The sequence below is a fragment of the Nicotiana sylvestris genome, chromosome 12 (genome assembly GCF_000393655.2).
Source record: "Nicotiana sylvestris chromosome 12, ASM39365v2, whole genome shotgun sequence".
NCBI classification, from domain to species: Eukaryota; Viridiplantae; Streptophyta; class Magnoliopsida; order Solanales; family Solanaceae; genus Nicotiana; species Nicotiana sylvestris.
In genome coordinates, this window is record NC_091068.1 from 59339174 (window position 1) to 59362868 (window position 23695).

Below are 23695 nucleotides of genomic sequence, written 5' to 3' on the forward strand. Positions count from 1 at the left end.
TGAGAGTGGTATTGCAACGGTTGAGGGAGGAGAAGCTTTATGCAAAGTTCTCCAAGTGTGAGTTTTGGCTCAGTTCAGTGGCTTTCTTGGGGCATGTGGTGACCAGCGAGGGTATTCAGGTTGATCCGAAGAAGATAGAGGCGGTTCAGAGTTGGCCCAGATCGTCCTCAGCCACAGAGATTCGCAACTTTCTTGGGTTGGCAGGTTATTACCGTCGGTTCGTTCAGGGATTTTCATCTATTGCATCATTTTTGACCAAATTGACTCAAAAGGGTGCTTTATTTAGGTGGTCGGACGAGTATGAGGCGAGCTTTTAGAGCTCAAGACTGCCTTGACCACATCTCCAGTGTTAGTCTTACCTTCGGCTTCAGGTTCATATATAGTGTATTGTGATGCTTTGAAAGTTGGTATTGGGTGCATGTTGATGTAGGAGGGTAGAGTGATTTCTTATGCTTCTCGTGAGTTGAAGCCCCATGAGAAGAACTACTCTGTTCATGATCTAGAGTTGGCTGCCATTGTTCATGCATTGAAGATTTGGAGGCATTACCTGTATGGTGTGTCTTGTGAAGTGTTTACTGATCATCGTAGCCTCCAGCAATTGTTCAAGTAGAAAGATCTCAATTTGAGGCTGCGGAGATGGCTGGAGCTGCTAAAGGACTATGATATCACTATCTTGTATCATCCGGGGAAGGGTAATGTAATGGCTGATGCTTTGAGTAGGAAGGAGGTGAGCATGGGTAGTTTGGCATATATTCCTGTTGGGGAGAGACCTCTTGAAGTTGATGATCAGGCCTTGGCCAATCGGTTCGTGAGGTTGGATATTTCGGAGCCCAGTCGGGTCTTAGCCTGTGTGGTTTCTCAGTCTTCCTTGTTTAATCACATTAGAGAGCGCCCGCATGACGATCCTCATTTGCTTGTCCTCAAGGATAGAATTCAGCACGACGATGCCAGAGATGTGACTATTGGTGATGATGGAGTATTGAGGATGCAGGGGCAGATATGTGTGCCCAATATAGATGGACTTCGTTAGTTGATTCTAAAGGAGGCTCATAGCTCGCGGTATTCCATCTATCTGGGTACCACGAAGATGCATCAGGATTTGAGACAATATTATTGGTGGAGCAGAATGAAGAAGGATATTGCAGGATTTGTAGTTCGGTATCTCAATTGTCAGCAGGTAAAATATGAGCATCAAAGAACGGGTGGCTTAGTTCAGCAGTTAGATATTCCAGAGTAGAAGTGGGAGCGGATCACCATGGACTTTGTCGTTGGGCTCCCACGGGCTTTGAGGAAGTTCGATGCTATTTGGGTGATTGTGGATCGGCTGACCAAGTTCGCGCACATCATTCCTGTGTGTACTACCTATTCTTTAGAGCGGTTAGCAGAGATTTACATCTGAGAGATTGTTCACCTGCATGACATTCCAGTTTCCATCATTTCAGATAGAGGTACTCAGTTTACTTCGTAGTTTTGGAGAGTTGGGTACTCAGGTTGAGTTGAGCATAGCTTTTCACCCTCAGATGGATAGGCAGTCCGAGCGCACTATTCAGATATTGGAGGACATGTTGCGTGCTTGTGTTATTGACTTTGGGGGTTCATGGGATCAGTTTCTACCGCTCGCGAAGTTTGCATATAATAACAGCTATCAATCGAGTATTAAGATGGCTCTATATGAGGCTTTATATGGGAGACAGTGTAGATCTCCAGTCGGTTGGTTTGAGCCGGGCGAGGCTAGGCTTTTGGGTATAGACTTGGTGCTGGATGCCTTGGACAAGGTGAAAGTGATTCAGGAGCGGCTTCGTACAGTGCAATCGAGACAGAAGAGTTATGCTGATAGGAAGGTTCGTTATGTGTCCTACTTGGTTGGGGAAAAGGTTCTACTGAAGGTTTCACCCATGAAGGGTGTTATGACATTTGGGAAGAAGGGTAAATTGAGTTCCCGGTTCATTGGGCCTTTTGAGGTACTTTGGAGGATTGGGGAGATGGCTTATGAGCTGGCTTTGCCACCTAGCTTGTCGAGTGTGCATCCGGTATTCCATGTTTCTATGCTCCGGAAGTATATTGGCGATCCGTCTCATGTTTTGGATTTCAGCACGGTTCAGTTAGACGATAATTTTACTTATGATGTGGAGCTAGTGGCTATTTTGGGGCATCAGGTTCGAAAGTTGAGATCAAAGGATATAGCTTCAGTGAAAGTGCAGTGGAGAGGCCGGCCCGTGGAGGAGGCAACCTGGGAGACTGAGCGGGAGATGCGAAGCAGATATCCTCACCTATTTGAGGCTTCAAGTATGTTTCTTGACTCGTTCGAGGACGAACGTTTGTTTAAGAGGAGGAGGATATAATGACCCGGCCGGTCATTTCATGAGTTACAGCCTCGTTTTCCCTATTTCTACTTCTTTATGTGTTATTCAACTACATTTCATCGTATCATGTTGGTTGGTTCGGGTTTGGAGTAGTATTGGAGTAATATGAGACACTTAGGGTATGTTTGGTATGAAGGAAAACATTTTTCGGAAAATATTTTCCAATTTTTCCATGTTCGGTTGGCTTAAATGTTTTGGAAAATATTTTCCTTATGAACTCATTTTCCTCCAATTGAAGGAAAATATTTTACTTATCAAGATAAGGGAAAACATTTTCCAAAACTCCTTCTCAACCTTCCCCACCCCACCCCTCTCTCCAAAAAAGGCTTTTTTTTTCAAATTTCAATTTTTTCGTTAGCACCCACCCTACTATCCCTCCACCCCACCCCACCCCACCCCATATTGTCCCTGCCCCCCCCCCCCACACAATTTTTTGTTTACTTTATTTTTTGTAATTTCAAATTTCTATTTTTTTCGTTTTTCTGCCCCCCCCCCCCCAAAAAAAATATTTTTTAAATATATTTTTCAGTTTTAGCTTTTTTCTTTATCGATTTAAAGGTTCAAAATTTTACAAGTTCACAAGTTCATGTGATTGGAAGTTTACGGGTTTAGAAATTATAAAGTTTACGGGTTCGAAATTCCGCAGTTTCGAAAGTTTAGCGGTTCAAAAGTTTATGAAATTTGTGGGTTCGGAAGGTGGTTGGTTTGAAATTTTATGGCTTCATGTTTATTATATCTAAATTATTTATGAATACTCTTGAGAAGTCATTTTCCTTATTTTGCGTACCAAACACCGAAAATGAATAAGATTACTACTTGTTTTCCAAGATTTTCCACGGAAAACATTTTCCATTATACCAAACACACCCTTAGTCTCTTAAGTTGGCCATTTAGTTGGAAAAGTCAATCGGAAGTTGAATTGTGGGTAAATGATCTCGGAATTTGGTTTTTATGGTACGGATAGCTTCATTAGGTGATTGGGGACTTAGGAGCATGATCGGAATGTAATTTGGAGGTCCGTGGTAGATTTATGCTTGAATTGGCGAAATTGGATTTTGGCGTTTTCCGGTTGGTAGTGGAAATTTTGATATCAGGGTCAGAATGGAATTCCAATTTGAGTAGGTCCGCTATGTCATTTGTGATGTGTGTGCAAAATTTCAGGTCTTTCGGATAAGGTTTGATAGGCTTTTTGATCGTTTGCGGAATTCGGAAGTTTTAGAATTCTTTGGCTTGAATCCGAGGGTGTTTTGATGTTTCGATATTGTTTTGAGTGTTCCGAGGGTTGGTTTGAGTTTGAATGATGATATGTGACTTGTTCGTATTTTTGATTGAGGTCCCGGGGGCCTCGGGATGAATCTGGAAGATTTTCGAAAAGTTTGGTTTTGAAATTGAGCAGCTTCAGCTGCTGCTCGTGTCATAACCGCACCTGCGGATTAGGGACCGCAGGTGCGAGACCGCAGAAGAGTTAGAGCAGCCACAGATGCGACCATAAGCGAGAGGGCCAGAAGTCGCAGGTGCGGAAGATGGAACGCACATGCGAGACTGCATGTGCGGGTAGGGAGGCACAAGTGCGGTTTAAGGGAAATAAGTGAAAACCGCATATGTGGTTGGTTAGACCGCAGAAGCAGTATCGCAGGTGCAGAATCTCTGGGCCAGAAAGTATATAAGCTTCCCATTGCCAATTTTTTCCCATTTCCACCATTTTTTAGACGGGCTTGAAGCTTTTTGAGAGAATATGAAGAGGGATTCGAGGGGTAAAGCTTGGAGGTAAGGTTTTTGAACTCAATACTCAATTCTACGGTGATTTCTAACTTATTAGACATGAAATTAGTGGAAGTTTAAGGGTTAAAATTGGAGAATTAGGGCTTTAAATTGGAGTGTTTAAATTGGGGATTTGAGGGGTTATTTGAGGTCCGATTTTGATGTTCTTGGTATGTATGGACTCGTGGGAGGATAAGAATTCTAGTGATGTGATTTTTATTAGATTACAAGACGTGGGCCCGGGGGTCGGGTTTGACCAATTTCGGGATTTTTTATGTAATTTGATTATTTTCGCGTGGGCTTTATTTCCTTAGCATATATTGATGTTATGATTATTTTTTTTTGGATAGAATCGGGAGATTTGAGGCAGAGTCGACTGGCAAAGGCATCGCGAAGTAGATTTTCATCCGATTCGAGGTAAGTAACGATTGTAAATCTGGACCTGAGGGTATGAAACCCCGAAATTTTGTACTGTTTTGGTAAATGAGGTGACACACATGCTAGGTGACGAACGTGTGGGGGTGAACCCGTAGGGATTGTGACTTGGTCCGTCCCGTGACAACTATAGAATTGTCTATTTTGATAAACTCTATGTGATATCTATGTGTTTTAGAAATGAACTTGTCAATTTGGGCTGAATGCCATGTTTGGGGCCTTGTGTCGAACTGTTTGGACCCTCAGGGGTATTTTTCTTTACAACCTTCCTCACACTATTTTGATTCGAAAGTGTATCCTCATTCATGCTTTTTACATGTTTATTTTGATTTAGTTTCATTACTCTACTTTTAAATATATGGAAACTGTTTGGGTTGAGTTCCCTGATTTTCACTAAAATACCCGAGTGACTGTGAGGTTAATAACTAAGAAAGGTCGAGGACTTGATGGTGAGGATTATATATATTTATGGATCGGGCTGCAAGCCGCAACGATATTTATACATATATGGATTGGGCTGCACACCGCAACGATATGTTGGATCGGGATGCACGCCGCAGCGATATAGCGCTTGGGCTGAAGGAGCCCCTTCGGAGTTTGCATACCCCTAGTGAGCGTAGTCGAATATATATTACAGATCGGGCTGCACACCACAACGGTTATTATTATAAGATATCTATTGAGCGGGAGTGCTGAGTGAGAGAGTTGGTTGACGAGAGTTGAGTCACGAGTGACTGAGAGGCTGCCCGAGGGGCTATATATATAGGAGCGATGCTTAGCCCAAGGGGCTTGTTTATGAAATTACTGTTTTCACTCTCCTTTATACTGAGCCTCTATTGAAAATGTATTGAACAAATGTTTTAAATAACTTTCATTGAAACTGAAGTTTTACGAGTTGTTTGGAAATTGAACTACAGATTTGACTTTGATTTTTCCATTGAGATTTTATGTTAGATTATGTATATGATTTAAATGTTCGCCACTGCACTTAGACTTTATTTACTTTGGTTACTTACTGAGTTGGCGTACTCACATTACTCCCTGCACCCTGTATGCAGATCTAGGTACCAGAGCATCAGAGTGAGAGCTTTTAGCAGCTTTTGTGTATTTTCGAATATAGCAAGATAGTTGCACGATGTTCGGAGCCCTGCCTTTCTCCTTCCTATCCTTAGTGTTATTTATTTCAGTCTTTTCTTCTTGTATTGAGTAGATAGTACTGAACAATATCTTAGTGGCTCATGACTAGTGACACCAGGACTGGGCGGTGTGGATGTATTTGCGTACATGTTTTATTCCGCGTATTTTGTTAAATTAAATGCAAGATTCGTGTTCATAACTGATTTGGAAATGAATTTACAAAAGACATTTATGTTATTTGTGTTGATTCGGCTTGCCTAGTACTGTGATAGGTACCATCATGACCGGGGTAGTTTGGGGTCATGACAGTTTCATAATTGCTTGAGTCATATTTGCGAGATTAGGTCTTGCGACCTCTATCACTGGTCTTTCATCATTTTCTACTATCTTTTTTGGTTGTGGTTGGACTATGATGCCTAACTCTGCAGTTCTAGCTCTTGCTTCGGCCTTCCTCCTTAAATTATGAAAGAGTTTTTCAAGTTCAGATTCGTAGGGAGGAAGATCGTTTAGGTTGTTACTTCTTTTAGCATTCAATGTAAACACATGTAGAAGGAAAAACAACAGACAAATTAAAACTCGACCAAATAACGATTAAAACATTATTTCAGACAAGTAGTTAATTTCTAAATCCCCAATAACAACGTCAAAAACTTGTTGAGGTCAAACGGACATGCAAGTATACGTGGTGGACAAATAATAAATTAATGAGAAAGTATCGTTCCCACAAGGATTTATAGTCAACTATTGTCTAAACTAAACTACTTACGAGTTAATTGTTCAAGCGGTTTTGAAGAAGATGATTGTGATTTTTATTGTCTAAAATTACAACGAAAACTAGAAGCAGTCAAGAGAACAAAAATGCAAGAAGAGCAAACAAATACTTAGGAGCAAACTCAATAAGGATGGAGATATTCCAGGGTTATGGGATTAACGTCTCTCCTATTGCATATTTTTGGTTAATTCAACTACTTGATCTATCTGATTTGTTGATTAACATGGTTTGTTATGCTCGCAAAGTACTTTCAACGCTTTGCTCGCCTATAATTAGCTAACTGTACGTACTTTTTTTTTTTCTTCCTTTTCCTCATGCGTCAGGTTAAACATTGTTTCATAGTAAAAAAAAAACTTATAGTTACATGTGCAGCGAATTGATTATGATAGTCATTTTCTAATTAATGTTGTAGGGATCTGTGGATATAAAATGACTGATTTTGTTGAGAGTAGCTTGAAATTTGTAGAAAAGGCAAAACGCCAAATTAAAGCCCATAGATATTTGTCCACATAAGCCCAGATTTGCAGTAAACCCAAAACTTTATCTTGCCATGAGCAGCATTAGCCTTTTGAAACAGAGTGGCCGAAAAGAGCGACGTAAGACCATTTTCTTTTTTCTAAACAAATTAAAAGGCCAAACAAAGAGCTCCTGCTGTACTTGCTATGCTTTTCAGACTCTTCCACGTACACCCTTTGACACGTAGAAATGGTTACACGTGTTCAATTTCTGAGCAACTAAGATATGATCAAGGCTAGGAAATCTCCCTACTTGTACGTGTCTTTGTCGCAATTTCTTCCTCTCTCCAGCTGCTGTAAGTTTTGTTTCATTATCTTTCTTTGTACGTAGTATATTCAAGCTTCAGCACATCCCTTTTTTCCTTTCTATCTTTTTTGTTTAATCCAGTACTCCTTAATTGTAATGGCTATATTTGTTATTTTCTTTTGTAATTTTTATGATTTGATTATAGATTCAGAATTGGAATATGCTCTGTCACTGCGATGTTTAATTTCGTCTTTGTTGTCTTTAATTGAAGCACTAAGTAGAAATATATATCATTGCAGGAAACAAAAGTAACATAGTACATCTTTTTTATCATAGCAAAAGAGGAAATTACAGAAGTCTTCGTGCAAAAAGAGACTCTTGTTTGCCAGTGTTTAATTATCCATCAATAGATTCTGAACTAATATACACCAAAGCACTTGGGACGTATAGTGACTCATCTGCTGCATCAATTCATGTCGTACCAATTTATTTTGTTCCACATGATTTTCTCCTAAGAAGTAAGAAGTATACATAATATCTCAAACATGTTGAAGTGTGATCATCTAATGGTTTAACTAGTGTACTCCTTATTATAAGTAATTACTTGATTATGTTTTATTTGAATTTTTTTCACGATCCATGCAAAAACTTCGTTTTGATCGTACGTGATAGTGAGACTTGAACCCAACTCTGTTACAATAATAAAGTGTGTGATGTGACCATCTTCTAAAAAACATTAAACGGTTATAGATAATATAGTTTTTATTATTTCATCATGTCTCCCGAGAGGAACCTACCCGTAAAGTTAGCTCTAACGGGTTTGAGCCGTGGTCACGGGTTTGAGCAGAAATACAAGGCAAGACTGCGTACGATAGACAAAATCGGACCCCGCGCATAGCGAGAGCTTAGAACCCGTCCTGGTGACATGGGAGCAACTACTTTATCATAGGCCAAGGTCCCCTAGAGAAATGTAGGGTAAGGCTACATAGTACGATATGTTAGGTGTTTGCCATAATTTTCTTACCATATTTGGTTTTCCTATTTGTTGAAGGAAAGTGCAATATAATTACCTTAATTGAGTTTTTCTTTTTGTAGAAGGAAATTATAATTCTCCTATACTTGGCTAGTACTTTTTCTTGTAGGAAAATGTTTGGAGTTCTATAAATTGGAGATCCGTCCTTCTCATTTAGCAGCATCCACAATGTAGCCATAGGGGCTTGAGAGTAGTGTTTAGGGGGAGAACTTTATGGGACAAGTGTTAGTGTGTCACTTGTGTTTGCCTCTTCGTGAGGTTATTCTCTCGATATTTTGTACTTTTTTTTTATATAGTGGATTGCTCATTTTCGCGGTGGACGTAGGTCAGTTGACCAAACCACGTTAAATGTTTGTGTCTCTTTTGATATATTTCTCCTTTGTTGTATGATTTATCGTCGCTCAAGGTTTGCTTTGCTAGCTTCCGTATGACACTTGATTATTTCGGTCCTAACGCGATAGACCCTCGTGGTCCGGCTCTTTCCCGGACCCTGCGAACCCTGCACATAGCGATAGATCTTTCTAAAAAAAGAGTTGAGTGCTGATTTCTGGTTTTTTTTTCAGGAGGACAGGTACATTTGATAACAACTTCGTTTTCCATAGGCGGAACTAGAATCTCACAAGGCAATTAAAGGCATAGAGAAATTAAAAATGTCAGGGGTATCATTAGCTGTGGCTCCTCGTTCAGAGCCAGATCATGAGACAACATCTTCCTCAACAAAACCTCAGCAAATTAAGGAACGAAATCCGCAGCAACAAGCTGTGGGTGTAATGGGATCACTTCGAGTAATTGAGCTGCAATTAGTCGCTTTCATTATGGTTTTCTCTGCCAGTGGTTTTGTACCTTTACTTGATCTTATTTTCCCAGCTCTTGCATCTGCATATCTTTTACTTCTTTCACGATTCGCCTTTCCATCTCTAGGCAGAACTTCAACTTCTCAAGAAATATTTCAGGGCACTAAATTTTTTCGTCTTTATATGGTTGCTGGCACTACTGTTGGATTGTTCTTGCCATTGGCATATGTTTTGGGTGGATTTGCGAGGGGAGATGAGCATGCGGTCCACTCTGCCACGCCTCATTTGTTCTTGCTCTCTTTTCAAATTCTAACTGAGAATATTATTAGTGGATTGTCCCTCTTTTCTCCTCCAGTTAGAGCGCTTGTTCCACTTCTTTATACAGTTCGGAGGATCTTTGTCTTAATTGATTGGATACAACATGTGTGGATCAACAAGACTTTGCCCGCCAACGCACATTTCAAGGTAATTCATGCACATTGATTGATTTTATCACCCCGATGTAAGCAGTGGCGGAGCCATGATTCTCGTTCAACATCAACATATATTAGTATATATACGTAATTTAAAAAAAATTAACATTTTAGAGGAGGCTAATTACAAGTAACTTACCCGTTGGAATTTTTCTTTTGCTTTCAGGATGTGGCATGGTATTGGTTTGCGAAGGGGCTGGCAGTGGGTAATCTGGTGTACTTTTCAATCAATCTGTTTGGTTTCTTGATTCCGCAGTTTCTGCCACGGGCTTTCGAGAAGTACTTCAGGGACAGGAATGAGGTTCATGCTAAGTTAGCTGAAGATAAGCAATCCCAAGTTATGAACAGAGCAAAACATACAGATAAAAAGGCAGATTAGCCAAAACGTGCAATGTTTTTGATTTCATTATTATCTGGGTAATAGACTATTTTTATTTCTGTTTTGTGTTGTGTTATATTTTAGTCATGCACGGAAAACGTTTTTGTTTGATGCTCATATGATGTTAATATCGTGATCCGAAGAGAATGTATGAATAATGTTCCAGAGTACTGGAATAAGAGGAACGAAAGAAAAAGGAACTCGCTGTATTTCTTAATGTTAATTTGACAACCACCTTAAAAAGATTCTTGTAAGGTGAAATCGGTTCATATTAAATGCTCGAATGATAGAGCGAATGGAAATCAAGATCGAGGACAACACGGTTGACACCGGGTAGATTCCAAATGGAATATTATCAACAAGAGAAAACGAATACTCTTCATCAATGAAGAATATTTTTCAGTATTAAATAATACGTAGTTGTTAGAGCGAATGGAAATCAAGATCGAGGACAACACGGTTGACACCGGGTAGATCCCAAATGGAATATTATCAACAAGAGAAAACGAATACTCTTCATCAATGAAGAATATTTTTCAGTATTAAATAATACGTAGTTGTTACATAGAATTTTGGTATTTATGACCTGCTGTTATATATTCACCAATAGTTCTCTCATTATTGTCATTTAAGAGGGGTTTGATCCTAGAACCTTATTCCCTATAGCTCCCTATGTATAGCTATAAATAGTGGCTTTAACAATCATTGTAATACACGAAAATTCTGACAAACTTATGTTACACGCTATTTTCAAATTAAAGAATATTTTATTTTTTGTCTAACATTATTTTTATTGCTGCCTTCAGAAGCCTTACTTCCGGAATTAAGCTATCTGCTATTTTATCTCGATTTGAACGTTGTCTTGCATTTTATTTAATTCATTTATCATTTTTGGGATCAAATCGATTCGCTTGTTTATAAACCACACTATAAATTCAATTGTACTGTTTTACGCGTAAACAGTTTGGCACCCACCGGGGACTTAGATAGCTGCGTAATTGAAGTGATTCTTGCATCTATTACTAACGTGTTTGATTCTTTGTTTTATTGCAAAAATCGAAAAAATGGCAGCTAATGATATCACATCAGAATAATGTTGAGGCGCAAGAGAATCTGCTCAACATAAGGATTCGATTGGTAACACTCGCAAAGAGGAGGACGTAGTAACTCTGATCCATGGCGGGCGTTATCCCAATATTTGCGGGAGATAACTCCTGATGACGTTGAGGACGAGCACGTTGCGGAAACAGTTAGGATCTTGAGGGAGCAATAAAAGGCCATCATGGGCCATCTCTCAATGCAAGACCATGCCATGGCGAAACTGAAGCAGACATTGTCAGGCCCCTCCAACAATGCGAATGTAAAAGGCCCTATTCCTCCGGACGCTCCCGTAAATCAAATAGCTCAAAGGGTTGATAACAACACCCTGACGGGAGAAGTTGGCTTCAACGGAATCGGGGGAGGGTCGGCAACAGATCCGATAACAACAACGTCAATGATTCCTTCCAAATCGAGATCATGAAATTCATGAGGGAAACAAACAAGCGGATGGATCAGAACGCGAAAGAATTCCACGTCCGAATGGACCAAATTCCTGACGTACCACCAGTATTGAAGGGGCCAAACTCAAAGAAGTACACACAATTGCCGTTCAAAACGAGCGCAACACCAGAATTGATTACAAAGTTCAAAATGTCCAACGTACCGAAATATGATGAGACTTCAGACAAGCACATCACAACTTATATAACGGCGGTGAAAGGAAACAGCTTGGCTCAACATGAAATTGAGTCTGTCCTGTTGAAGAATTCGGAGAAACCTTCACGAGGGGGGCCTTGACATGGTATTCATTCCTACCCGAGCACTCGTTCGATTCCTTTGAAATGCGCACATATTCTTTCATCAAGGCTCATCTAGGGGCCAGGAAGGTCCATGCCAAGAAGGCGAATATATTCAGAATTTTGCTAGGAGAGTCTGAAATAATGCGCGAGTCAGAATATCTAAGCAGTGACATGATTATCTCTTGAATTAGAAAAATATGCTTCATATCTTTCGACTGTTTGATATCCGTTGTTCATGAGGATCTTTACTGTTGCACTTCCAAGTTTTGTTATTATGTCTGTGTTGTGAGTATCTTGATGCTTATAGCCTAGCCACTAGTTCTTCGAGGTTAGACTTGACACTTACTAGGTACTATCTGTGGTGTACTCATACTATGCGTTTGCACATCTTTTTGTGCAGATCCTCAGGCGGGTTCCAGCGGAACCACTTGTTGAGCCTAGGGGATTACTTAGAGACTTAAGGCGAGCTGCACCTCATGGATTCGTATTGCAGTGCCCATGTCCATATCCTTATTTATCTCCTGTCGATTTTCTTTCTCTCAGACAATTTCGATTATGTATTCAAACTTGTACTTATTCAATAGTTGCTCGTGTACTTGTGTCATGTAATTTTTGGGGTTGTACTGTTTTGGTCATGTTTGGACCATATTATGCTTTTTAAGATTATTCCTGTCTTTATTTATGATATGACTTTGTTAACTAAAGGAATTTGGTTTATATTTTGTTGATTGTAAGTTGGCTTGCCATGTACGACTAGGCGCCATCACGGTCTGAGCTGGAATTTTGGATCGTGACACATTCCATCCCCCTAGTCCAGGCCCGTTAGTCTCGCCCATCCCAATTCCCCACCTTTCCCCGCCCCCATCCCATCCCATCCCATCCTATCTCGTCCCCTCTAACACCCTTAGTTGGGACTGAAGAAGGAGAGTCCGGAACCTAAATATTATTTTTTTGGACTCAAATTACCTTAATAGGTGTTTAAAAAAAATACATTTCTATATATAGCGTGCAAATACAAGACGTTATACATTAACGGTAACGTCTGCCGTTAAGTTATAGCGTCTTGTATTCATACACTATACATATAGCACCAAAAAAAAAATGCTATACCCTGAATATGGACTCACCAATAAGTGAACTGGCAAACACAATAATTTAAATGTGTATAGCGTATATTTAAAGAACGCTATACGGCAAAAAATTTCCATATCCCGGGCTAGCCATTTCTTATATAAATTGGTTAGGATTTTAGGAAAATTCGTTCACATAAAATTCTAAGTCCCGTTCAATTTTTTCTTGTTGTTAAATTCTGAAGCATTTTTTTCGTAATGTCTGAAGAGCGTAAAATAAGAGTTTCACTATATTGGGAGGGGGGTGAGGTTGTGATGGAGAATAACTCTGTGAGGTATAGTTTATCTCCACAGGGTCATGTTAAATTACCACTTACAATAGAGTACGATAAATTGATGTCGTTGTTATGCAAAAAAATGGGTGTGAGGAAACGTTCAGTGATACTTAAAGTAACCGAAAGATATCCGTATTCCGTCACTCCGCAAGGGGCTGCTTTTTACTCGGAGTTAAACATCTACGATGATGAAACTTTGAGGGATTTTCTGAGGACTCCGAATGAATAGCGGGAATATCTTGTAATAAATATGTTGGATATGTACGTCAAGGTCGAAGACGTTCCAAACAATGAGGTTGTCGGACAGGTTCCGGATAACCCCCAGTCATCGGGTGGCTATAATGGTATATATAACAACCTACCATTATAAAAAATACTTAAACTACAAGGATTCTACGCTAAAATACTATACAGTTTACTACGCTAAAAGTTTCTACATTTTACTACGCTAATAAATAAACTAAATATAAACAACAAATACATTTTAATCACATAACATTAACAAAAATACATATAACATACTAGTTTCGCAAATAAAACACAAAACGACATGGAAACACTAATATCTAAATTCGGATATTAACATAAAAAATTAAATCTTAATTTTACATTTTTTTAGAACACTAATATCTAAGTCCGGATAAATATAACATACTAGTTTCGCAAATAAAACACAAAACGACATGGAAACACATTCAATAGGTAGTGATATACATTATTATACAAGTTTGGAGATAAAATAAATCGAAATACCTTGATGTAGTAAGTGTTTTGTGTGAAAATTTGAAGACGAAGGACTTAAACCACAATAATACAATGCTCTACTACGATGTGGGATCTACGTTCTTAACCTTTTGTGTGACGGGAGTGGCCCAATTTTTTTTTTTAAGAACGGGCACTGGGGGGGACCAGAAACAGTGGGATTTAAAAAAAAATGGGGAAAAGGGTGGTCGGGGAAGACGACGAAGGGCAGTATTTAAATGGGGGTATAGCGTATGAAAAGAAAACGCTATATATAACGTACAATAACAAGACACTATATATGACAGTCAAATTGTCAGGCCATATAGCGTGCAATTACAACACGCTATACCTTAACGGCAAAAGTTACCGTTAAGGTATAGCGTATTGTAATTGCACGCTATATATAGATATATTTTTTTTACTATTAACGTAATTTGAGTAAAAAATATAATATTTAGGTTCCGGACTCCGAAGAAGAAGATAAAAGCTTGCATAAGTAAAACCAGTGAACCACTTATTTGGAACAAACATAATGATCTATGGAGTTCTTTCAAGTATTAATGATAATATGACCTATGAAGTATACAAATATTTTGACTCCAACAGTTTTGCTAGCAACATCCAAGTAGTTGTGATCTGCCATAAGAGAAGTAAAACATAATCTTCAGCAACTTCCACAAAGCTATTCGCCAACCCACATCTTGAATTAGTGGTCCAAAATCATACTAGCATAACTACTGAATTCCAGAAAATATATTTAGAACAAAGAGAATATTTAGTCGCATAAGTTCATGTATTTTGCCAAGTTTTTCCCTATGAACGAGTAGACACTAGTACTAAGACGTTCGGTGCAGTTTTAATTCAAGTGCAAACCAAAATATAGCAAAGTCCACCGTCTAGATTAAGAAAAGCTTGATATGAAGACAGATGTAAATGCCACTTCAAAAGGGGGTAAATGATTAGTCACCCAGCAAGAATAAACAGAAAGCAGGGAAAATTGCAATTAAAGAGTAACCGAATACTAGAAAGTAGGCAAGTCCTACCTAGTGGCTAGCGACTCCATAGTTGATCAGAAAAGTTTATTCTACTGTCACACTCAGCATTATAGATAGCAGAAATTCATGTGTCACATTTCATATGATTTGCCCCTTTTTAAGCAAAATAGTTTCACCAACTCACTATACTTAATCACTAAGCAAAAACTACAAATATAGGAATTGAACTTTTAGAGTAATAGTACCAATAAATCTACGTACCTTACACGGGAAAGATTGATTTAATAATAACATTCAGACCATCTAACTGGAAAATAACTTCTGGTGCTGGCCAATAAAAATGTCAAAAATAACAAAACTAATGGAATAAATGGCCAATACAAAGACCTAACATACAGGTAGTAGACACATATATTCCTCCTCTTTTCTCTAACTTTTAAAGAAAATGGTAAAGAGAAAAATCCCATTTTCCTCTTTTCTTGAAATTCGAGAAACAAAATAGTGGAACTTTTCTTTCACACTTTCGGACTCCAAAGATTCCACAAACGCGAATTAAATAACCCTAACACGTCCGGCAACACCTTTCTAGCTAAACCCTTATGGCCGCCATTCGCCGCCGTTCCACGCGTCAGTACTGTAGTTTCCGGCAACGGCACCGCCACATCCTTCACCTGCGACTCCTTCTCCTCCTCCTCATTTCCACCATTTCCCGGCGAAAAATCAGTAACTTCTGGCAAAACATGAACAAAGTCATCTTCAACCTCATGAGGCAAGATTATTTCTTCTTCAATATAAGAATGTAACCCAGATGAAGGCGACTTTACAATCCCATTGCTACGGCGAGAAATTTTGTCCCTTTTCTTGTTGTTACGGTTCTTCTTGGAGTAGTGTTCATTACTGCTCAAATGCTCCTCAAAAGCTTCAATGGCTTGATGAATTAACTCACGATTAGGAGACGAGTCCCACTTAAACCAATAGCTAGTGTAACAATCAAAACATTCGCAGTCAAAAACAGGGGATTTGTGGGTAATGAATTTCTTCTTGGAAAATTTGGGAGAAGGAGTAGTGGGTTTGAGGGACCTAGTGACCATATAAGCCAAGACTTCACGGTCTTCAAGAGAGAGGACTGAAGCTATAGCGAGAATAGCAGCAGGTAAGAGATTTAGTACAGAGAGAGTGTCTCTGTTTGATGTAGAAGAAGGGGAAGGATGAACTTTACCTTTGTTTCTCATTTTCATGGTTTCTGGGTGGGGGAGAGTGGGTGGGTAGATGAGGTTTGATAATGATGAAAGAAGGGTTGCGAATGTTTGGTTGTAGTAATTTTGGGGGGGGGGGGGGGGCGTTTGAGAGAGAGAAAAGGAAAATTGGTAGGGTTTGATTTTCTTGATGGGCACGGCAGAGCGGAAGGAGGTCACATTACCTTAAGGGCTCGTTTGGTAATAGCCAAATGATTAATCTAAATTATGTATAACATAATAGAGTATTTGATTGGTTCAATAAGAAAAATAATAGAATAACTTATGTAGTATTTTTTTAATATTATATAATACTAGTTTCTCGACACGTGCTGCACGTATATGTCAAGTCATATAGTATACTATTTTGTAAAATAATATGAGTATTAGTAAAATAAAATTTTGAATAAATAATTTTAAATAAGAACAACGTACAACTTTTTTGTAAATGATTAATGGGGATCGTCTAATAGTGACATGTTTATCGAGGTCAAAATGATTGGATATTATTTGAATCTACTAAAATAAATATTCAAAGGTTAATTAGGTGCATGAAATTTTTATTTATCTATTTTAATTTTATGCGGTACAAATATGTAATCAAGCATAGCTCATCTAATATTTGTAGATAATATTTTTGGTGTAGGTTCTTTTCATCCTTTTTGATGGTTTTGTCATGACCAAGGCTATTGTTGTTGGAAAAAAAATACTTTATTAAATTAAAAAAAAATACTCTAATGAGACAACAGGAGAAAGTATATAAATTAAGAAGCAAGACTCCTAAATTGTCAAGCTAAACAAAAGATATTAACAAATGTAGGATACACTTAAGGTAAAAATTAGATGAGGTGGTTGAACTCCTACAACAAATGAAGTAACCAAACAAATGTAGGACACACTTAAGGTAAAAATTAGATGAGGTGATTGAACTCCTACAACAAATGAAGTAACCAATACAACACCAACAATCCTAGATTCTATTTTTGAATTAAGTGTTGCATACAAATATGAATAACGGACACAGGGATCAACTTCGAGAAAAAAAAATTATGCTCTCTACTACTAACTCCCCATCGCCTTCCTTCATCCCTCCAAAGTCACCGAATATCCTGTCTTCCACCTCAATCAATGTCTTTACCATCCCCTATCACTATTCCTACCACTTTGGACACTACCATGATGATTGGTTCCATAGAGCCTCCAGAAAATACTACCTTTCCTACTAAAAAATCTTATCTCAATACCCTAATCTCTTCAAATGATACTACTGCACCAACTGCATCACATGAATTATCAAAATTTGGCTTGGTGCTAAATGATGAAGTGGATGCCCCAACCGATCCATCAAATTTCATTCCTATTTCTCTTGAGGAGAAAAATAGGATATATCAACCATGGCAACATGCAGTAATTGTAAAGGTATATGGTCGAAAGGTAGCACATCAAATACTTAGGCAAAAAATCTATACGTTATGGCAACCTACTGAAAATCTACCTCTAATTGATTTAGGATTGGATTTTTTCTTCTTAAATTCCAAAAAGAAGAAAATAAAAATCATGCGCTAGATGATGGACCTTGGTTCATTTTAAATCACTTTCTATCGGTTCGTTAATGGGAACCTAAATTTATGGCCTTTGAAACAAAAATCAATTACTCTGCTATATGGTTGCGATTACCTGAATTATCTATGGAATTTTATAATTTTCAAATTCTTCAGAAAGTAGGTAACAAAATTGGAAAATTGTTAACAGTTGATACATGTACTTCCTCCACAACTCGAGGAAGATATGCCAGGTTATGTGTTGAAATACCGGTAGACCAACCTTTACGTACACATATTTGCCTTGGAACTCATAAGCAAAATATCCTTTACGAAGGCCTAAACTTATTATATACTAAGTGTGGTCAGATGGGACATAATCAAAGGGTTTGTACCTATATACAAGATCAAAATATTAATTCTTCAACCAATCCCACCCCTAGTTTATCACCTAATCATGTTAAGCCCACTGAGGAATGGAAGACAGTGCAATTTCCCAAACGGAAAAGCTCCATACCAACTAATCCTCCCAAGGTAAATCAAATGCAAGCAGTAACACAGTTGGATGCTACTCCTACAAATGCTTCAGGTAAGTATGTCTCTACTACCCCTAATAATCTATCATTTACAAAATTATCTCTTAATAGTACTAATCCTATACTTAATCCTTCTAATACTTCTCAACCACCTATAACCCATATACTAACGAATAATAAATTTGCTACATTAATACACATGGATTTGAATCAGCCCAATCAAAGTAATGCAATAACTAATAATAATCTACTCCCTCCCTTAATCTCCAATCAAGTGGCTTTCCAGTCGGCCCAATCACAAAAGGAGCCAATGCCAAGCCATGCAAATAGACACGATAGGCTCTCCCACATGCAAACCATATTCCTTGTTCCAAACACTCATTACTCCTCACCCCAAGAAAACCTAATACATTCTCTACCCAATCACCCCACCGCTGGTTTACCAACACTAATGACTAACCCTATACCTTCCATGCAACTAGGGTATGATGAGCTCTCCACCCCTTCAAACCACTTCAACACACAACCAAAAAATCAGTCATTCAAACCGCCCAAACCTACCATACAATCAACTCAATCTATAGTTCACTCAGATTTGGACCTTCTTCATACCACTAATTCCAACACTACAATTACACCACCATCTCAATCCATCAATATAGAAAATATTTTCACCAAATCTAACTTACCTTCGCAGATCACAAAATACACCCAGACAAACGCCTCATCGTCTCCACCACAACCTTTTACTAACTCCATTCTCCCACCCTCCACCACAACTGATAATGGAACCCAAAACTATCATTTACTGATGTTCTAAACGTCAATACCACACAAGAGGGGGGGATGATTTGTGTGGTACCCAATTTTCGCTCTAGAAGAACCTGGTTCTTCTAGGTGTTCTAACAATTACTGTTTGCGGAATAAAAAGTACATAAAGTAAAGAACATAGAGATTTTTACGTGGAAAATACCTGGCTCAAAAGATGAAAAAACCATGACCTACTACTCAGTAGGATTTTCCCAAACTTCCACTAAAATCACTGAGCCAAAACAACATTTACAAAACTCTTTGTAAACCTAAGGATTACCTCTAATCACGTTGTAGCACACATCCTCAACTGTTGCGACAACTTCAAGTTAGCTTATAACTTGAACACTCAAAGTACCTAATACAATTGCTTCTATGAAAGCTGAAAGGTACAACTTTAAACCACCTACTACAATTGAACTAGAATAAGAAAAAATACAATGGAACTGGTTCTTCTATCTCGTTCAAGTAGCTTCAGGAGTGCACACTCAAATCTCACACAAATTGCTTGCAAAATTGCCTTGCTCTTTTGCTTTCAATTTTGTTTAACTTCTGCGTTTGTGCAATATCTGTAAAAGAGAACAATCACTGTCATTTAATAGGTTAGAAGTCAGATTTTGTTTGGGACTCAATTTCTGATCTTCTATCGTAGTTGAGTCCTTGAAGATATCAAACTCTAACACTCTCTTTATCCAGATTATGTTCTCTTCATATAAGGAGACTTTCTCCCCTTATCCAATATGCAACCTTTTCGATCAGATAATGAGATATTGCTGCTTGATCAGTAGGACTTATCTCTTTCATGTGCATCTCATATGTGTAGGTTGATCATGACAGTGCTTCACAAGATGGACTTGGTCCATGACTAAGTTCATTTGTCATTCTTCAAAACTTTACATGTTCTTTGGCCAACAAATTCCCCCTTTTTGACAATGACAAACTCTGTGCTTTTTACTGATCAAAAAACCTGTAAGAACTCAGCTTAACCATCAACACTAAACTTTAGAAAATTTTCTTTTCATCAAGGACCAGGTTAATTAGGTTATAAATATCACTTATTCCAGAATAATATGTAAAGCACAATATCTCTTTCCCCTTTTGGCATCATCGAAAAGTTGCATACACAATGTGAATTCCAGATTTTAATAAGTACTCATGGCCACTAGGGCAATTGCAAGTGCAATCATGGTGCAATCATCAGTAATCAAACAAACATATTTAAACTATCAAGATCAGAATAATCATTGAACAAGAGAAAACAGCAGTTGTCATTGAGAGAGATATATTGCCATTAATAATCCACAAAAAGAAAGAAAAACATCCAAACCATGAGCAAAAAACAGAAAAATCCCTAATCTGGGTCACTGGGGTTACTAAAACTAGTTCAGGAGACAGAAACTAGGAGTCCTAAGGCTTGGAGGAACTGGAGGGTTGAGTTTGGAGAAAATTCAGCATGTTCTGAAGAATTCCATCATTCTTCTCCTTTTCTTTTGCAAGCTCAATTCTGAGACCATCCCTCTCAGCTTCCACTTCAACCACACGAGCCTTGAGCCTAGCAATTTCAGCATCCTTAGCTGCACATTCCTGAAATAAAGTCCTAACCTTGCTGTTGATGGGTGTCCTCAAGGATGAAACGGGTTCAACTGGGATGACATTGACTCGATAGTCACAAGTAAGAAGAGTTTTGATGCTAAAGTGTTCTTTGCTCGAGGCCATTTCCCATTTCTTTAGAGGCACATTGAGCCTGTCCGGAACTGTGGTTAGTATGAAGCCATATGGGGTAGCATGAGCCTTGGAATCATTTATGACCCTGTCTAGCAGTTGACTATGAGTGTAAGCCAGTTGATTTGCTTTCCTCTCTCCAAGCATTCCATAAGAACCAGATCCATGTAGTTGGCAGTGTGCCTTCTCTCATGTCTTGGCAATAAGAACATTTTGACAAATTCAAACACCACCTTGTGCTGAGGCCTCATCTCACTTTTCTGCACAGCTCTGGCTTCATTCACATTCTCTAAATCGCAGAACCTTTTGGTGATTTCAAGGGCAGTGGGGAGGGAGTCCAGGCATGGCCACCTTTGCCTAGTATATCATCAAACCCTTCAGAGGGTATGTCCAGAACCTCTCCCAGTTTTACAACATCAAACTGCACTTGAACTCCCTTCACATGGCTACTGACAACTCCATCCTTAACAGCAACATTTTCCATAAATTCAATCAACTCATTTCTAGCTAGCCTACCTTCCATCTAAAGGACCATGTCCTTCCATCCCTGAGCAGCCAAGGAGTCTACCAATCTCATCATCCCTGGTTCCACCAGGTCCTTCAACAATCTACCTTTTAAGATTTTTCTTCTGCCAAAAATGGCAAGCTTATCCTATTCCTTCTCAGATTCATCATCATCATCATCATCATCATCATCATCATCATCTTCTTCTTCTTCTTCTTCTTCTTCTTCTTCTTCTTCTTCTTCTTCTTCTTCTTCTTCTTCTTCTTCTTCTTCTTCTTCTTCTTCTTCTTCTTCTTCTTCTTCTTCTTCTTCTTCTTCTTCTTCTTCTTCTTCTTCTTCTTCTTCTTCTTCTTCTTCTTCTTCTCCACTCCAATCATCATCATCAGAAACTTTGGTTTGTTTATCTTTCACTGCAGATCTTGTCCTCTTGGCTAGTGTGGTTCCACCAGGTCCTTCAACAATCTACCTTTTAAGATTTTTCTTCTGCCAAAAATGGCAAGCTTATCCTATTCCTTCTCAGATTCATCATCATCATCATCATCATCATCATCATCATCTTCTTCTTCTTCTTCTTCTTCTTCTTCTTCTTCTTCTTCTTCTTCTTCTTCTTCTTCTTCTTCTTCTTCTTCTTCTTCTTCTTCTTCTTCTTCTTCTTCTTCTTCTTCTTCTTCTTCTTCTTCTTCTTCTTCTTCTTCTTCTTCTTCTTCTTCTTCTTCTTCTTCTTCTTCTTCTTCTTCTTCTTCTTCTTCTTCTTCTTCTCCACTCCAATCATCATCATCAGAAACTTTGGTTTGTTTATCTTTCACTGCAGATCTTGTCCTCTTGGCTAGTGTGGGTTCAGCAGCTACAGGCACAAAGGACGACTTCTTAGAGGAAGTCTTGGATTTCTTAGGCTTGAGTGTAGGAACCTCCACTGTTGTACCCCTCTCTTGATGGACCAGTTCCATCTCTTCTTCCTCAACAGCCTCTGAGGATTCTGCAACCTTTCCCTTTCCCTTATCTTTTTTCTTTTCTTGCTTTCTTCTAAAGCCTTTTGTAGATCAGCTTCACTCTGTTTTACCCTACTTCTTATGGCTCTACCCCTAGGCACTGAAGAGGCAGTAGGTGTTGGGGATGTGGCTTTTTCTTTTCTTGGATAGATTGGGAACATTTGGGGCTTTAGGTGTAGTAACTTTGCATTTCTTTGGGTCATAACTTGCCCCAACCTTTTTTAGTAGGTCAGCCAATGTTTCTTCAGTAGATAAAACGAGTTCATCTCTTTGTTTGCTTAGATGAACCAACCCCTCAGCTGCTTCCCCATAACCACTTCCCTCTGACTTCATGCCACTCTCATCTAACCTATCTTGTGCAACCCCACATATAGCAAGAACTGCTCCCTTCCCTTTTCCCTTCTCTTCACCACATGCACCCTCTATCTCTTTTTCTTTTTCAAACTTCTTTTTACCTCCACTCCTACTCATCTCAGGCAACTCAACATCCCTAATGGGTCCAACCAGAACAAATCTAGTTTCTAAGTTTTCAACCATAGAAGAACTTACCTCAGAAGGAGATTCTTAAGTCTTTTCAGAGCCAGAAGACCCATGTCCATCTCCCTCAGTCGCGGATTGAAAGGATTTAGACTCAGAGCTAGATCAGACTTTGGAGCTGGGCTTTCTTTCACTTGGATAGCTTTCAACCTTTCATTTAAAACCTTCCTCAAAGCCCCAAATGCTACAGTCTTTCGAGCAAGCATTTTCTGCCTTCAAAACCTAGGTTTTGGAGATGCACTTGGTGGAGTAGATGAGGATGAATTTGAGGGAGATGGTGGTGGAGGACTGCCAGGATGATCTTGTGGGTTAAACATGATTTTTTGTTTCTTGAGAGAATTTGGGAATTTTGGAGAAGAGGGCAATTAGAATTGAAGAGGAATTTTTGACGGTTTTAGAATTATGAAGAAGACTGGAGATGTGGTGTGTATTTAAAGTGAATTAGACATTAAGTAAGTAATGACAGCTTCAAGGGTCAAATAGAAGTCTAATCAAACTGAAATTCCAGAATTTTAATGATAGATTTGGCTTCCCTAGATATTAGGCAAAAATCACGGTTTAGAGTTCTAGATGGACGAAACTGTTTCAATGCTCAACGGATAGAATTTTCTAGGAATTTAACAAGTATAGGACTTCTGCTCATAATTGAATTATTAATCTTTCTAATTGTACAGAGTATAGAAAACATACCTGAGCTTTCATATGAACCCATACTGATGAACCAGGTTCTTCATATAGAACTCTCTTGAACATGCTTCAAATGCCATAATAGAGAAAATGTTGTAAGAGATCAGTGAGTTATATATACACATGTCACAGGAGTATACTAATTAAAGTATGAAGCTGAGTAAGAATTAATCTAGATATTTACACAGGTTCAGAATTCCTAGCCAAAAAAATATTTTTGTTTTCAATTTATATATATT

General features: G+C 38.6%; 2 protein-coding genes across 2 annotated transcripts; one reads left to right on the forward strand and one right to left on the reverse strand.

The window, feature by feature from the left end:
* Positions 1 to 7098: 7098 nt before the first annotated feature.
* Positions 7099 to 10053, forward strand: LOC104226642 (uncharacterized). Its single transcript, XM_009778673.2, has 3 exons — positions 7099 to 7279; positions 8827 to 9522; positions 9697 to 10053. Exons 2-3 carry the CDS (start codon positions 8914 to 8916, stop codon positions 9907 to 9909), a joined length of 822 nt encoding a protein of 273 aa, XP_009776975.1. The 5' UTR covers positions 7099 to 7279; positions 8827 to 8913; the 3' UTR covers positions 9910 to 10053.
* Positions 10054 to 15094: 5041 nt separating this feature from the next.
* LOC104226641 (uncharacterized) lies at positions 15095 to 16214 on the reverse strand. Its single transcript, XM_009778670.2, has one exon. The coding sequence runs from the start codon at positions 16130 to 16132 to the stop codon at positions 15410 to 15412; it is 723 nt and encodes a 240-aa protein (XP_009776972.1). The 5' UTR covers positions 16133 to 16214; the 3' UTR covers positions 15095 to 15409.
* Positions 16215 to 23695: the final 7481 nt, after the last annotated feature.

Bases quoted from the DNA above. Each gene is read 5' to 3' on its own strand.
- LOC104226642 (XM_009778673.2), top strand. From the start codon at position 8,914: ATGTCAGGGGTATCATTAGCTGTGGCTCCTCGTTCAGAGCCAGATCAT. The intron at 9,523-9,696 runs GTAATTCATGCA...TTTTGCTTTCAG, and splicing joins CCGCCAACGCACATTTCAAG to GATGTGGCATGGTATTGGTT.
- LOC104226641 (XM_009778670.2), bottom strand. From the start codon at position 16,132: ATGAAAATGAGAAACAAAGGTAAAGTTCATCCTTCCCCTTCTTCTACA.